Source organism: Mytilus galloprovincialis, chromosome 2, assembly GCF_965363235.1.
Source record: "Mytilus galloprovincialis chromosome 2, xbMytGall1.hap1.1, whole genome shotgun sequence".
Taxonomy (NCBI): Eukaryota; Metazoa; Mollusca; class Bivalvia; order Mytilida; family Mytilidae; genus Mytilus; species Mytilus galloprovincialis.
In genome coordinates, this window is record NC_134839.1 from 114,296,982 (window position 1) to 114,314,863 (window position 17,882).

General features: G+C 31.9%; 1 protein-coding gene across 2 annotated transcripts in view; it reads right to left on the reverse strand.

Moving 5' to 3' along the window:
- LOC143065478 (integrin alpha-8-like) overlaps positions 1 to 17,882 on the reverse strand; it is a 36,074-nt gene that overhangs the window by 658 nt on the left and 17,534 nt on the right. For both annotated transcript variants that reach the window (XM_076239057.1, XM_076239058.1), the window contains exons 6-20: positions 14,393 to 14,491; positions 13,857 to 13,970; positions 12,033 to 12,091; positions 11,517 to 11,672; positions 11,042 to 11,153; positions 10,531 to 10,710; positions 9,826 to 10,041; positions 9,202 to 9,365; positions 7,944 to 8,081; positions 6,411 to 6,904; positions 4,656 to 4,821; positions 3,926 to 4,063; positions 2,352 to 2,480; positions 1,816 to 1,905; positions 283 to 408 (exon numbers count right to left, since the gene is read on the reverse strand). In XM_076239057.1, the coding sequence (XP_076095172.1) occupies positions 283 to 408; positions 1,816 to 1,905; positions 2,352 to 2,480; positions 3,926 to 4,063; positions 4,656 to 4,821; positions 6,411 to 6,904; positions 7,944 to 8,081; positions 9,202 to 9,365; positions 9,826 to 10,041; positions 10,531 to 10,710; positions 11,042 to 11,153; positions 11,517 to 11,672; positions 12,033 to 12,091; positions 13,857 to 13,970; positions 14,393 to 14,491 (2,381 nt within the window). The remainder of the gene's footprint in view (positions 1 to 282; positions 409 to 1,815; positions 1,906 to 2,351; positions 2,481 to 3,925; positions 4,064 to 4,655; positions 4,822 to 6,410; positions 6,905 to 7,943; positions 8,082 to 9,201; positions 9,366 to 9,825; positions 10,042 to 10,530; positions 10,711 to 11,041; positions 11,154 to 11,516; positions 11,673 to 12,032; positions 12,092 to 13,856; positions 13,971 to 14,392; positions 14,492 to 17,882) is intronic.

A 17,882-nucleotide genomic window follows, 5' to 3' on the forward strand; every position in this document is an offset into this window, starting at 1 on the left:
ACAAGCAATTGCATTATCATATTCACATACACAAAGGAAGCATAGTATTGGATTAAACTTTAAATTTGTATCAACATCAATCCTTACAAAGGCGTAAATAAAAAGGAGTATGCCTATAACCAGATTCAGAAACAAAGTATGAAACTTGGGGAAAAACGAATTATTTATTTATTTTAATTTTGAAAGATTTTTTCTTTGTTTCTTGAGTATCATCGTAAACAGTGATTGATAATCATCACCTAGTTTAAGTGGTCGTATCAACACGAATAAAGATATACAAACCTTCCACATAACTAAGCCAATAACAACAAGTAAGATTATTCCAGCTAAAATACCTCCAACAATAATCCACAAGTTAATAGATTGTACTGCACGCTCAGTTTTGGCAGGATATAATATACTACTGACCTATAAGATAAAATAGATTATTTTGTTCTGACTAAGAATTTACTATTTAGTCGTAACTTACATTATTTTTTTTTACAATAATGTCGCATATATGTCGTTACAAACTTTTGAAACTTATATCAAATTAAGGAATGTATCTCCCTCATGCAAAGCTTTAATTCCTTTCCTGATAAGCTCTTCACACTTTTAAAAAGCGTTCCATGCAGGTCTTTTTAAAAATGAGGCAGTACACTCAACAAAAACAAAGTGTTAACGATTCATGACATTAGATATATTTTGATTGTTGTCTCATTGACGTATACCCAACATTTACATACTAGTACATAATAGAAAATTTATTTATAGAATATTAATCATTTTCTTGGTAAAACAAGTTCGTTATTAAGTAACTTAGAAATGGATAAAAAAAAGTGTTGTACAGCATTTTACTATATCATATATAACACTTAAATTCATAAAAAGGTTAGCCTTCCTCACTAAAGCGTTGTTTATTAAGTTTAATGTGAAGTTTATTTAACTGTCCATTCGTTTATTCTTGTAAGTCAAGTTGTTGTTTGCCCCTTTCAACATTTTTGTGCCCCTCCTTTTTTTCTTTTTTTTTTTACCTTAGCTGTATTTGGCAAAACTTTCAGGTATTTTTAGTCCTATGCTCTTCAACTTCGTACTTTATTTGGCCCTTTTTACTAATTCTGATTCGAGCGTCACTGATGAGTCTTTTGTAGACGAAACACGCGTTTGGCGCAGATACAAAATTTTAATCCTGGTATCCATTATGAGTTTATATGTATTTTTATACTATTTTATAAAGCACAAAAACATAATAAAAACTTTAGTCCTGTGCCACTTTTTTTTATTCTTTCATAGATACAGAATTTGGTTTGGAAGTTAATTTTAACCTGTAGAACCACTGTCCCGTGTAAGGGTAGTTTTGTTAGCCCGAAAACGTGTTTGAATCCTTAATTTAGAAGTCTGTAAGTTAGTGGTTGTCGTTTGTTGCTGTATACCGTATTTACTTTGTTTTCGCTTATTGTTTGTACATAAATCTGATTGTTAGTTTTCCCCTTTGAATTGTTTCACATTTGTTATATCAGGATCTTTGATAACAAGCTATATAGTATTGGATTAGTGGAAGGGCTTACGGTGACCTGTTGTTGCTAACTAATAAAACATTTGGTCTCTGGTGGAGTACAGAGTTGAAAAATATATTTTCTGTTTCCTTGAAAATATATGCTTCAAAGTTATCATTTTACGTTTCATTTTAATGAACTTGCATGAACATATATTGCACAGCCTTGTTTGTTCCTTTTAAAGTTTTTTTCGTAGAACTAAAGATAAAACAATCGAAATAGAATCCATTTTATCTCGTTCTAACCAAAACCGTTCTGTCTATTAAAATGAATCACTTACCTTTGTTGTGTCATTACGGAGAAGTTCAAAGGGAAAATCAGTTTCAGCCGGGAACACATATGCTGTTGTTGTGAAATAAACCGATTGCTCCTTTAAAATTGTAATACAAACGATACAGTAATAAATTAATAAAAAAAAAAACTTCAACATTCAACAGACTGAATTCTTTGTATTTTTTGTTCTATCTTCATTTCCAAATATTTTATTTTTTATTTCTGAAGGTTGTATTATTAAAAGCTGAATATTAAAGCAACATTTTGCATATTGCAATGAATTATAAAACACGACGTTTGATACACACACGCTACAACACTATTCTGCACAGTAGAAATGCGTTCCGTCTATACGACACATTATTGGAACTGGAATCAAAACAGTTGTCACATCAAATACAATGTTAAACATCATTGAAAACAAAAAAATTCCAATAGGTTAAACGATAAAAGAGTTTGTTTTTCTATTCATTAGTATACTCTGTAAAGATGAATATATTTACATAAAAAACGCAAATAACCAATGGAGTCTATTAGATTTACCTGTATAAAACTAAACTTAGTTGAATCTAATTCAAACAATACAGTTATTCTGGTAGATCTATCTACAGCCAGTCGTTGTAAAGAACATCTGATTAGGAGACAACTCATATCGTATATGTCATCACATACCTGTATTGGAAATGATCTCATAAAATAAAGGCAACAGAAGTATACCGATGTTCGAAATTCATAAATCGATTGAGAAAAAAACAAATCCGGGCTACAAATTAAAACTGCGGGAAACACATCAAATATAAAAGTTTTACTGACAATAGATATACATATTAAAGTATGGTCTGAAATTTTTTAAAGCATATTAGTATCATAGTTTTAAAAAATAAGCGTGTTTAGCCAGCACTGTTTGAGGGCCAATTTGCTTAAGAATCAGTGGTGAAAACATGACAAAGAAACACATGCTCAAATTTATATTGACTTAAGTTCAGAGTGTATAATGGTGCAAGAATATAATATACATTGCCTTTAACCTTCTCTGGTATTTCAAGAAGTGATTTATAGTTGAAATGCTCTAGAATTAACAGGAGATAACCTCATTATGAACTATCTTTCTAACCTGAAGTTATTTAGATATTTTTTGAATTACTGAATACACAGAAAAGAAAGAACTACTATTTCTAACTTAGGATGAGGGTAAATTTGGTGGTTTTGTTTTGGCAATGATTCTTTGGAAATGCATGATTGATAAAAGGACTGGCAGTGGACAAATAAAATAGGAAATAACCAAGCTCACATCAGAAAAGAAGTATGCAACTATTCATATGGGTGATGCCGAATTCTTGACAATTTTGTCCATTATACATCTATTAACAGTCATTCCATATAGGCATACATATTTGTTTTCCTGTCACAGAAAGTGATAGATTGTCACATGATGTGCCTGAGCTTCTGAGATTACCATCGGTTTTTGTAGGGTTTGTGCTGTGTTGTGAGGGTTAGCGCTATAGAACCAGGTTTAATCCACCATTTTCTACATTTGAAAATGCCTGTACCAAGTCAGGAATATGACAGTTTTTGTCCATTCGTTTTTGATGCGTTTTGTTATTTGATTTTGCCATGTGATTATGGACTTTCCCAATTGATCTTCCTCTAAGTTCAGTATTTTTGTGATTTTACTTTTTGCTTAGTTAAGTTGTATATGTCATGTTTTTGGATTTGTGTTTTTTCTTTTCCTGATATGTATTGTTGGGTTTTCTTCGATTGTTCCAATGGGGTATTCTTCTTTTTTTTCTTTCTTTTTTTAAAATATAATAAAGAATATTTCTCCGGCAGAAAAAAACAACCTGTGACTTATTTTCTACAAATCGTAGCCAGTCTTAACTTTATCAGTTACTTTTAAAGATGAAGCAATTATAATGATTCAATTTGAGAAATACGTGTAATGGAAATGATCACAATTAGGAATATTACAATTATCTAATAAAAACTGAATTGCTTTTTTCCATTGACCTGCCAACTTTTCAGAGACTTATCGACCCTTACAATCATGTTTCATGACTTAATAAGTTTATAAGCGTTTGAAACCAACTTTTATTGAACGAAAACAAAAAATAATTTACTATATTCTTCACTGGTATTACTGTAGAAACTGTAGAACTAGGTGTTGTTATAACATTTCCATCATTCATATTTGGGTTTACTGTTGAGTTGTTTATCGACACAAGTGTACAGTCAGTATTATTACTGCTAGTACCAACCTACAGGATAACAAAAGTTTAAAAGTAAATAAAACGACAATATAGATTATATAAAGATTTTACAAATATCTACAAAGCTTAAGAAAAAACATCACATTTGATAACAACATATTTAAAAAACAAACTTTTACGTCTCAAAATGTGATAAATTTGCGGGTGATAGAAATATTTTTAAAACGAACAGTAAAGAAACAAAATCTATCTGAATTCTCAATTTGTTTTAACGTATGCATTGTACGTAGGTGATATATGAAGGCATCAATCTCATTCAGATTTTTAATTAATTCATAACTTTGCAGAATAAATGCATAAAGGCAATATCGTACTATACACGCCATATGTAAAATATTTGAAGATCCAATGCTTAATTAAAACGTTGATAAAATAAAAGCGATCAGAACTATGCACGAGAGAGACGAATTTACAACAGCAAATTAAAAACAAATACCTTTAAGTTTACATGATTTTACAATATTCATAAGTATATATAATGTTGACAATTTATATAGAAAGGTTATGTCTAGAATACAGATATGTTGTAAAATATGATATGGACGATAATTGTAATGTCTATTTTCTAACTAATTCTCACTTTTATGGAGGATCCATGCAAAACCCTCTCTTGGCTCTTGTATTGTGGCAGTGTTATAAAGACTTCTGATGTAATCATTGGACTAGGTCCTGTATTATATACATCATAAGTATGAATGAACGAGAGATTGTTAGTTGAAACAAATCCTTGCTCTGGTTGACTTTTCCTGAAAATTTACAAACAATATGACGTTAAATTGTATGACATGCACAAAGTCAACTGTAGGATACCGCTGAGCAATAGTCACGAATCGATTACGCGAAAACAAATCCGAGTTACAAACTAAAGTTTTTCGTTCATTTTCTGTACATAAATAAGTGTTTTACATTGTCATTTCGGGGCCTTTTATAGCTGATTATCTGGTATGGGCTTTGCCATTGTTGAAAGCCGTTAGATGACCCATAGTTGTTAATTTTTGTGTCATTTTTGGCCTCTTGTGGAGAGTTGTTTCATTGGCAATCATACCACGTCTTCTTTTTTATATAAAATAGTCATCAAAGGAAACAAGGCTTAAACCAAGAGAAACACATCAACTGTAATAGATAAACAACGGAACAGCAAAAAAACACTAAACTGCAACCAAAAATAAACACCAGTATAGATTGAAACAGACTATTTGATAACATGAAATATATTCCTGTCTTGAACATTTTAAAAACAAAATGGTGAGTTGAACCGGTCTTTATGGCTAGCCAAACTTCCTGCTTATATGGCTTTGTTAAAAAATACCGCTAGAACTGCAATATTTCGTGAAAGGAATACAGTACATATAAACGCAAGAACACCCAGGACATAGAAATACATAAATAGATAATACAATTCAATATGTGACGTTAAAATAAGAATATTTAGAAACAATTTAAACATTTTTTTTACGTAAAAGAACGGAGGATAAAACTATCGTTACACGAGAAAGAAAAATACCCAAACTAATTTATATAGTCGAGCGTTTGGTGTTGTCATTTTTCATTTATCTTTGCGTTCGATAATTTTGTTTTTAAATTGAAGAGACAACAATGTTTAGATAACCCGAAATATTCATTTATACGGGGTATATATCTCCCAATTGATACGATATTCCCGTGCTTGCATTTCCTATCATGATTTTCTTGATAAAGGGTTGCTGCTCACAAGGAAGCTATTAAACCAAGAGTTCCAAATGGTGAAGTTGAAATCATCCCTTCGTAAATTTTACGGACGCCATCACGAGTTGGTTGACTGTTATGGAATAACCGTTTCACAAAATATATCGGATTTGTTCCTTACGTCGTAACTACAATCCCCTTCCCTTTCATGAATGTGACCTACCGAATTAGACTATTTACCAGATTTGTTATCACATAAGCAACACGACGGGTGCCACATGTGGAGCAGGATCTGATTACCCTTCCGGAGCACCTGAGATCACCCCTAGTTTTTTGGTGGGGTTCGTGTTGTTTATTCTTTAGTTTTCTATGATGTGTCATGTGTGCTGTTATTTGTTTGTCTTTTCATTTTAGCCATGGCGTTGTCAGTTTGTTCTAGAGTTACGAGTTTGACTGTCCCTTTGGTATCTTTCGTCCCTCTTTTACTACCATTAATATAAAGATTAGATCGCCAATGAGACAACTTTCTACTGGAGACGATAATGTTTAGATAACCCGAAATAGTCAAATTTACTACCATTAATATAAACATTAGATCGCCAATCAGACAACTGGATATCAAATGACAAAGTAATAGATAACTTAATTTAACAGAGTACATTATCCTTACCCTGTTACTTGTACTAATGAATGAAACTCAATGGGTACAATTAGCTGAGCTGCATTATTACCAATATTATTGTCCACGCCTGCAGGAACACGAGCTATAGCATTAAGTTCAACATTAAGAAGAATGTCTGTAGCATTTAAATCTCCTTGGTGCAAAGACTCAACCGAAACATCAAATATGAGATGAAATATAGCTTTCTGTTGTTGATACAAAACGTTTCCACAGTCACATCGGATAGTTGTATTATCCATTCCCTGTTCACAAACAATCGGCACGGATCCCCTTTGAAGCAGTGCTCGATGAGCAACATATTTAGTGTTATTACTATGTTTGACAACTACATTTGGAGCAAAAGCCGGTTCATCTCTGTTTTCTAGTACAACTGTTATTAGCAATTGTCTTGTTTGACCATGAACAATGTTATGCTGTTGTGTTTGTAGGTTAATGACCAAATCAGGATTACATTGGCCCTGGCAGCCAGTTTGAAAGATTGCCTAAATCAAATAGGATTCCAGCATAGTGTCATATGGAAAATTTTAAATACATTGCGTTAAAACTCTTATTATTATTCATGAGAAGTAAATGCATGCTTGTATGTTTGTTTGATGCGCATGAAATGTGGTCATTTGAATGATTTGACATTTCAAAGTATGTTCAAGAGTACTTTTATGAATTAGATCAGTCGACCAGAACAACGAAGGATTGAAAAACCCGTAACCTATTATTTCGAAATAATAAGAGAAACCTTCAATGACAAATTGTTTTGAGTATCTAAAATATCAAATAAAAGATAGATATACTGTACAATTATGTATCCCCTCCCCAAAAAATCCAAAATTATTGTCATTTGAAACAATCATTAGAGATTTAACACCACAGATTGGTCTGAAAATTTTGTTTTTTAATTGCCTTTTATTTGTACACAAAGAACGTGTAATCTTATAATTCTAATTTGTATAAACTGTACACATGCAATCTTTACACTATATGACTCTATCTTTTAGTAAAGAAGTCAGGTTCAACCAAATCATACGTTTGTTTTTGAAGAGATGACTTAAATTTTGTCGATCAGAATCATTGGTCCAATAGTAAAATTGTTTTTTTTTTAAATTGGAACACAGTGATGACTGCTGTACCCATATTTTGACTATTTTATTTATTATGTCTGTTTCGTTCACGCATCGTTGTAAATATAACGTAATTTGATGAGACAGTCGTACAAGTGAGAGGTTTAGCGCTATAAAACCAGGTTCAATCAACCATTTTCTACATTTGAAAATGCCTGTACCAAGTCAGGAATATGAAAGTTGTTGTCCATTCGTTTTTGATGTGTTTTGTCATTTGATTTTGCCATGTGATTAGGGACTTTCCGATTGAATTTTCCGCGGAGTTATTGTGATTTTACTTTTTACCTTCTCATAATCAGCCATTAATTGATAATGAAAGAAATAACGCATCAAAAACGAAAACGCATAGAGTATCGCATCAACGATAGATATAAATGTGTTTTACAGTGAGATACGTGCTTAATACCTTGTCAGATACACTAATTTTTGAAATAGGATTAAGGACTGGTAAAACTTGTTCAGATATTGAGTCTTCTTGTAAACTGTAGTTCATTTTGACCACCATGTCATCCTCTAAAGACGCAAAAAATTGTCTGTCAGCTGCCTATCAATCAGATGGAAAACAAAACTCTATGTATAATCGCATATAAACAATGTAATATTGACTAAAATGGTCATATTTGTTTAATTGTTCGGTAAAGTCAGTGGAATTTTTTTTTTTATCGTATTTCATTTTTGGTCATCGACTGAGAGTATTTTCTGATATAAACCATATTGGTTAACGTTAAAATCCAGTTCTATGCACATATATTTTTATTATCGATAAAAATATTTACTTTTAAGCTGATAAATAAATAGGGCTTGCAAATATAGCGGGGTATTAACATATATCTTCGAAACGTACCGAGTTTTAATCAATTTTAATAAGCGTAATCATTTACAGTAAAACCTGATGTTCAGTTAGTTAAATAGTGTTTTCTTTAACGCATTCCTTAATTGGCAAGGTCTTACATTTTGTTTTATATATTTGCAATACATATACAAGTTGCATGTATCAAGTCATGAATATGTCCCTTGCTGTACACTTGTTGTGTAGAGTGATTAATTTGGATTTTTGTCAGTTTTTTATGGATTTCCCTTATTTTTGGATTTGCCTTGTAATTTGCTTTTTTGGGGTTATTTTGTTATACTTTTTCAGATCGTAAATTATCATAGCTATGTTTTATTTATAATTGAGCTGCTGTTCACGATGAAAAAACTTTTTAAATATTACTGCTTCATTTCAGTATCATTCTCATGCTGAACTTACTGAAAGAAAAGTAGGAGACCGGAAGTTACTGAAAGAAAAGTAGGAGACCGGACGTCTGTCATGCTGAAGTTACTGAAAGAAAAGTAGGAGACCGGACGTCTGTCATGCTGAAGTTACTGAAAGAAAAGTAGGAGACCGAACGTCTGTCATGCTGAAGTTACTTAAAGAAAAGTAGGAGACCGGACGTCTGTCATGCTGAAGTTACTGAAAGGAAAGTAGGAGACCGGACGTCTGTCTGCTAATACTCTTTAGATAGCTTAGATCAAATTGTGCGTTTTCGTCTGAAAACAATTTACTTTGTACACAAACAACTGATATGGTGCTTTTTGTCCGTTTTCTTTTTTTTTGCTTTTTGTCCGATTATTTTGATAAACGACTCATAAATAAACTGCTCAATATAGATGTGAATACGTACTGTTATTCGAATATAAACCATGTCACAAACTTGGCGACCTTTTGTGATAATTAATTTTTGTCTGTATAATTCTCTTACTGCCGTTGAATTATAAACAATATGAACTCTGCTGGATTTCCTTTGTTTTGTTCTTTCTGTATCAGCATACAGATGGTAGTTTACTTCTGTAATTGTATATTAATAAATAACGAATAAATTAAGTATTAGCCGTTCATCTCCTCCAAGCAACCATAACCATGATTACATTTAATCCTTAAATCTCTTCTTATAAAGGCAATATTTTACCTTATTCGTGAATTCATATCAACTAGCTTAAACTTGAACAAAATGTTAAGATCGGTCTGACATAAATACATGTCTGTCATTTTTTATGTTTGAATTGAATATTCTAGCACTGTGTCAATACTATTTCTACTGGACTATATGTCTCCGCTGATATCATTAGTAATAGTAAGTTGACCGATGTTTCAGAGCAAATAAAGAGTTGTTCTTATTACTTAGATTATACGACAATTGAGGCTTAGACTATTCGTTTTAGACTACACATATTCAATATACCTGTGTACTACTCAATTTAGACCCTATGTATTAACTGACCTGTTTACTCCATTAAGACATACATACCTATACTGTTAACGGAATCCAATTTATTTCCATTGAACGAAAAACATATGGTTACAGTTGTACACGGTTCCACGCTACTCCCATCAGAACAATCGAGTGCACTAGAATTTAGAGGAATTGGAGAGGGTAATATCTGCATACGGGGTGTGACCACTACAACTGGTCTAGATCGGAATAACATCATTTTATTGTCAATTGGTGAACCTATTGTAAAATCTGTTAATAAAATGACAAACATAGTTACATTCGATAGTGACATCACCAAAATTGTAACTAACCATAGGCAACACCACAGATGCCAGTAGTTTAGTGGGAAATGCTTACCATTACTACGATCACACCCAGTTTTGGGTATTTTTGGAAGTATCTGCGCTGCTTAGTCTAACGTTTGTTTTCTATTCATTGTTTTGTGAACTTGTTTGTCGGCTTTCGTTTTTTTTTACCTGTCAAAATAACTTTTATAATCCGCCTTTTTTAATTTTAATTTGATATTAATTTTAGATTGTCTTTCTGAAACTGTTTTACGTTTTAATTTGCAATTAAGTTATTGAAACAGTTAGTTTAAACATATTTATTTATTATAGTGGATTGGGTAACAAGTTATTACAACATCTACTAATCCCTTCCCACTTTGCAGTTGTTTCATTTATTTGGAAATATAATGTAATAAGGTTTCAAGACATTATATCAAATATCACAACTTACCTGAATATAAATTTGAATCCATGTCATGAGATTGGCTTATAAACAAACCAAAATTCTTTAATCCGGAATCAATTTTTTGTCCGTATATTTTCTGTGAATATTTCATCTTGACTTCACCAGATTTCCCACTGTAAATGTAGACAACACCAGAACCCTCAATTGGAGCTGATATTGCTATGTCTGTTCAAAATAAGAGCACAAATATACAGACAAATATATTTGTTTGAATTTAAAGGCACTGCTTTCCTTTTATAATGTTTTTTTTTCTTTGAAGAGCACTGTTTTTGAATTAAATTTTAATGAATTTCAAAATGCCCAATTTTAAGTTTTATTTGCTGGATTTCGTTAGTTTTATTAGCTTCTGCATAGTAGTTTTCCAATGAATTATTGACAGGGGAAATTTGTTCTATTCAAATCAGTGTCATAATCATCAATTGATTACAGTAATTTTGTTGAATGTAATGTTTAAAACAGTCACCAAGTTAAATGTTGTTTTTCAATCATAACCTACCATCCACACCATCTGCATTTATATCACCAAGATTTACCATGGAAGTTCCAAATCTACCACCAGGGATATTGTCACCAGACAGTGTGGCATTTATTGGATCCAAAATGTCAATCTGAAAGTAATTCATTCAAATTTTTAATCATGTTGCATTTAGCTAATGTAGGTATTGACATTTACGGTATCAGCAAACAGCTAACATCTTCAATTCAGAAACAATTATTACATTTTGATAGTCTTATAAAAGAGAAACCAACATTTAATCAAATCAGATATTTGATAGATTTAAGAATTTGGGACTAAAGAAACCCCTCTGAAATATCCATTTGTTCCTACTGTTAAGTTTAAATATGTGTCCATATCTAGGATGTTCATGTTATATCCTTGTAGTATTGTTTAAATTCGCATTTATTCTACTTCGTTATAATCGAAGATGTATGAAAGCAATTCCGTCTATATAATGAGTATGTCCACTTACATTTCCAGTTCCAAGGAAGATATACACCGCTCCAGTGTCCGCAGTACCTACAGGATTCCGTTTTAAATACTGGAATGGTGCTGCCACCATTATGTCATCCTTTCCATCTCCATTATAATCACAGACAATAACATTGTATCCAAACCCAGAACCGATCTGTCAATTATAATCACATATGATAACATTGTATCCAAACCCTGAACCAATCTGTGTATTATAATCACAGACAATAACATTGTATCCAAACCTATCTGTCAATAATTATCACATACAATAACATTGTATCCAAACCCTGAACCAATCTGTGTACTAGTATTATAATCACAGACAAAAGCATTGTATCCAAACCGATCTGTCAATTATAATCACAGACAATAACATTGTATCAAAAACATGCATGCACAAAAATAGTTTTGGTGTGCAATTATTTAGGTCCAACTAGTACGTTGCAAAGACATATATATATTGTATGGCATTTAATACAATCTACCCTCTATTTTTAACGTAAAAGTTTACCTGGTTCCCAGAGAATTGCTTAGAAATGACCATGTTCTGGTTAAATCCACAAACTAACACTACCTGAAATATTAAACCTTAACATTTATAATAATCTTACGATTTTCCCTCTTCATTATTCTATTTTTGTTTGGTTTGTGGTCTTTGACTTTATGAATTTTTTTGTTCATTTGTTCCATATTTGTTTCTAGTTCTTTCGTGATTAAGATTTTATCACAATATTGACTTTTGTTCTCCTATTTTGACATTTTTACTATTATATGATGTATTTTTATGCGATTGTCATACAAGTGAGAGGTTTGGCAAGCTTTAAAACCAGGTTTAATCCACCATTTTCTACGTAAGAAAACGCCTATAACATGTCTAGAATATGACTGTTGGTATCGATTTGTTTGATGTGATTACAAAAATATTGTCATTTGATTAGGGATTTTCCGTTTTTATTTTCCTCGTAGTTCGTTATTAGGTGATTTTATTTTTTATATATGAGAAAATCCACATGTCCTTGATATACCGAACTGTATAACAAACATAAATGTTAAATATGTAAATCATTTCGAGTTCTGCATTTGACGCAAACAGAGCAAACGTATTTTTTCACATGCTGATTTTTTTGCCGTAAACGATAAGTTCACATATAAAGCAAAAAATATATAACAAATTCTTTCAGGTCGTTGTCTTTTCAATTCGACATGTTTGGGTTGACATCGATTCGCTGATTTACAACATCATGTTTTCTGCTCTGTTTATGGTGAGTCTGTTATTATTTTCTTTTTTCGGTATGGCATCTACTCGGACAGTTGACGATATTATAGTGTAGGTGGTATGGTTTCATAACAGACTATCTACTTCTCTGTCTAGTGTAATGTCTATTAAATGCGTTGTAGGATTTGTTTATGTTTATTGTTTGTTGTTGCTGATGGACTTACCGTAATGTTACTGTAGTGGGGGAGTTTAATTATGTCTATTTTTTAAATAAGCAATTGTGATGTGATAGTTTTACATTGATTTTGGTTTTGCACCTGGAAACTATTCAAGCTATATCTGTAAGTGATTGTGTGGCCTTATATAAATATAAGAAGATATGGTATGGGTGCCAATGAGACAATAATCCATCCAATTCACAATTTGTAAAAAAAAAACGTATAGCCTTAAACACATCGAACCATTCATACAGAAACCAACGGCCTAATCTATATATAAAAAGAGAAACGAGAAACATTTTATGAACCACATTAACAAACGACAACCACTGAACATCAAGTTCCTGACTTAGGACAAGTGCAAACAAACGGGTTTAAACGTTTTAATAGGCGCCTACCATCAACTTTACCAGAAACAATAGCGTCAGATCACAACATAGAATTATACATGTACTGAGTGACCAGAAAACACATATTCGATTGCAGATCAAAAGGTGTTTAGTTATATTTTTCTAGGAGCTACACAGGTCAAATATGTCTACAAAAAGATAGTACAGTGGCCGACAGGACATCACCAATGTAAACAAAATTGTACACGAAATGGTTAAGTATCTAAATAAGTCAATCCTAGAATATATGTCATCTGAACTCCATGTTATGGTAGATAGAACGATTCAATATTTCAATTCTGTTCATAAAGTTTTCAAATCGGATGAAAGACACAAGATTTGTGCCGAAGCTAGTTGTATTCATAATCATTACCTCTCCTGGACAAAGCTTTCTAACAATTACCAACTTACCCTGCTCTTTAACATGATTAGATTATATCTACCGAACTCACATGACTATATGTACCACTGACAAAACCTGTCACGCTCATCTATAGATGCTCAGATTTTACCTACCGAGCCCACATGACCATCTGTACTACTTGCAAACCGCGGCATTCCCATCAATATGTGATCATTATTACAGCTGGATAACCCAGAAAAATGTCCTACAGTTATTGAATACCCTGAAATTATTATATTTATAATTGGACAAAAAAGCAATTGGTATTCACCTTAAAAAAAAACACTTATTTTTCGTAAATATCATATTTATTAAACTATTAACCCATGAAAAATGATAATGTATAACAGAATAAATTTTGGAACTTACGTTTTAAAAATAAGATTTTTACATTTAGTTCTGTACTTTGTCTTGCAATTTTATATGCAAAAATACACACAACTAACTTTGCCCATCATTGTCAATTATGTAAATCAGTTTACATAATTATGTTGTGTCATGTGTCCTTTTGTTTGTCTGTTTGTCTTTTTCATTTTTAGCCATAGCGTTGTCAGTTTATTTTCGATTTATGAGTTTGACTGTCCCTCTTGTATCTTTCGTACCTCTTTTACATTTATTGGAATAAGTTCGTTTATATATAAATACCCATATATGACTGCGGTTTGAAAAATTTTGTGTCTGCACCATCCTCTGCTTTGTAGATGTGATACCCAAACTGGCTAACATTAAAACTCACATATCCACCTTAAAAAAAGACACTGATAATACAAAGCTTTCATAGGATTAAATTTAACATGATGAATTTTAAACAGAATTCAAATCAATTCTATGTAAATTAGTTAGTTAAAAAAACTGTCCGTTTGCCGCTATAAACATGCAAATAGAAGACAAGGTTATATTTTAATTGAAATAACAAGATGACATGCTAACTCGAAATAAAATTAATAAAAAGTCACAGGATAATTTGTTTGTTTCAAGGAATTTCTTCTGTTATCTTCATTTCTTTAGCCCTAATGATAATTGTTTTAGTTTTTTTTCTTTAAAGGATGTAACTGGAGAGGATGAATTAAGTAGAAAATTCTATTGTCTTCTTCGGAATATGAAGTCTAGATCTCAGTTTTCTTCGCTCTAACCGACTGAGTAATTGAAGTACCTCCCTAGCTCAACCGCTTACAGCTAGCCATGTTTTACTACTCAAATAAGCAATCCCCTCACACTTCTCTTACATCAAGAGTCATTATATCAGCATAACGCCAAGAAACATACACCATAAATAGAAGTCCTTTCTAAGAAGTATAATCACAAAAATATTGAACTCAGAGGAAAATCAAATCAGAATATCCCTAATCAAATGGCAAATTCAAAAGCACAGAAAAGTCAGAGTTCTTAATTTTTTGAAATCATCTCTCAAGTACGCACTGTTCTTTTAAACGAGAAATATTAACATTTAGATAAATCTTATATATTTACAGCTACATCTCATAAAGAATATTGATCTTTCATTGTACAAATGTATCAGAGATATAATTAGTATAAAACATTTCCGCCTTCTTAAATAGACATAGGATCTTATAAATCTGTATATTGGATATGGGAGTTTTAATACATAGATACAAAGGACAAACATAGAAATTCCAATATCTACATGTAGTCAATTGAACAACTCTGACAGTCTTGAAATATTGTGCATAATAGACTTATTTAGATTATATATACATGTAGTTCATTTTACTAAAACTGTTTTTCAAAAAGAATGAACGCGTTAGACAGACAACAACTTATGATAAATATATTGACAAATCTGACTGGATCAGATTTGAAGGCAAAACATTGGATATTGGTATACTTGTGCTTCTTGTGTGATCTTTTCTTTTTTGCCATAACCATATATAATGGAAAAGTGTTTTGTGTGATGGAAAGAATGACAGTAAGGAAATAAAATGTAATATGAAATTATAGGAATGAAATAATCTTTCAAAATAACTACATAACATGAACTTTACAGATATTCACTGTTAGGTTTGCTCAATCTAAATTTCCATCTGAATTCAATGTATTTATCAAAATTTCTTCTGAGTTATCTCCCTTAGACCATTTAGAGTGAATATCCTGAGTGAATGTCTCAGAGTGCAGACTAAATATTTGATTTTAATGTTGAACTCTGTCTTGCTATTGTATCTTATGTTTTCATATATATGCATTTATTGTAAATTACAAATATGTCTTAAAAACGGGACGAAAGACACCAAAGGGACAGTCAAACTCATAAATCTAAAACAAACTGACAACGCCATGGCTAAAAATGAAAAAGACAAACAAACAACAGCACACATGACACAACATAGAAAACTAAAGAATAAATGACACGAACCCCCCAAAAAACTACGGGTGATCTCAGGTGCTCCGGAAGGGTAAGCAGATCCTGCTCCACATGTGGCACCCGTCGTGCTGCTTGTGTGATAACAAATCCAGTAAATAGTCTAATTCGGTAGGTCACATTCATGAAAGGGAAGGGGATTGTAATTACGACGTAAGGAACATATCCGATATCATTTGTGAAACGGTTATTCCATAACGGTCAACCAACTCGTGATGGCGTCCGTAAAATTTACGAAGGGATGATTTCAACTTCACCATTTGAAACTCTTGGTTTAATAGCTTCCTTGTGAGCAGCAACCCTCTATCAAGAAAATCATGATAGGAAATGCAAGCACGGGAATATCGTATCAATTGGGAGATATATACCCCGTATGCAGGTGCTCCTGGAATGTTGCTACTTAGAAATGGAAAGTTCACAATTGGAAAGCTGAAATCATCTCTTTTGTCGTAAAGTTTTGTTTTCAACCGACCCTCATTGTCAATTTCTAGATGTAAGTCAAGATATGAGGCCGACTTAACTGTATCTGTAGTATCCTTTATCTCTAGCTCGATGGGATAGATGCGTGTCACATAGTCACCAAATTTTGAATTATTTAGTGAAAGAACATCATCTTTATAGCGGAAAGTAAAGATTAAGGATATTGCTAACTTCTTATCTTTCTTCCTAAGAAGTTCCTGCATGAAGTCAGCCTCATAATAATAAAGAAACAAGTCGGCAAGTAGAGGGGCACAGTTGGTTCCCATTGGAATGCCGACAGTCTTTTGAAAAACACGTCCTCCGAAAGTAACAAATATGTTGTCGATCAAGAAATCAAGCATCTTGACAATATCAGTTTCAGAGAATTTTTTTTTTTTTTGAATCAGCGTGGTCCTTTACAAAGTACGATTTGTCCCGCCCTAAGACAAGATACTTGTATCTACGTTGGCCATTCTTTTTTATAAAGCAAAGCAATACCAACTCTTTCAATTTGTCTCTTAGTTTGGAATGTGGAATACTAGTGTAAAGAGTAGAAAAGTCAAAAGTTTTAATACTGTTACAAGATGAAAGAGAGTTAGATTGTATGTACTCTAAAAGATCTTTGTTTCACAGATCTTGAAAAACTATACAGTTTTAAAGGAAAAGAATTCTAAAAGTTCGAAAGTAGGTCGAAAAAAAATATTCCCTTGAATTTGACAGTTGTAGGTAATTAATCCTACATTTTATTGCAGTAAAATCATTTCTGTGTCATAAACATATGTCTTGGGTATTTCAAAAGACCATTATTTTTTATTTGGGATTTCTATAGAAAATTTTGCAATCTTGAAGTTACATGGTGACTAAACCTTGTACACAGATAAAATAAGGGGAGAAATTTGATTGGTTAACTTCCAATGATGGTTATTTTCTTATATGCAATGAAATGTTATGTGAAATTTTTTCTATAGTACTGGATAAGATTAAACTTTACTCATGCCAAGTATTTCTTTATTGAAACAGAGATAAATTCTGCACATTTTTTTGAAAAGTGCAAATTTAACAAAGACAAATAAGAGAAAATCAATGGTGGTATTACACCTAGAGAGAGATGTTTTGAACTATTTAAAGTCAAAGAATTTTAATATATACTATCTTCAGGACACACTTTTTACAGAACAAGATGAATTAAACATTAAAAATCAATTCATTTACATCCAATCAGAGAGGTGTGGTCATCCTTTTTAATGAAAACTTTGATCTTCAAATTCACAAGATGAGGGTGGAAATCTCCTTGGATTG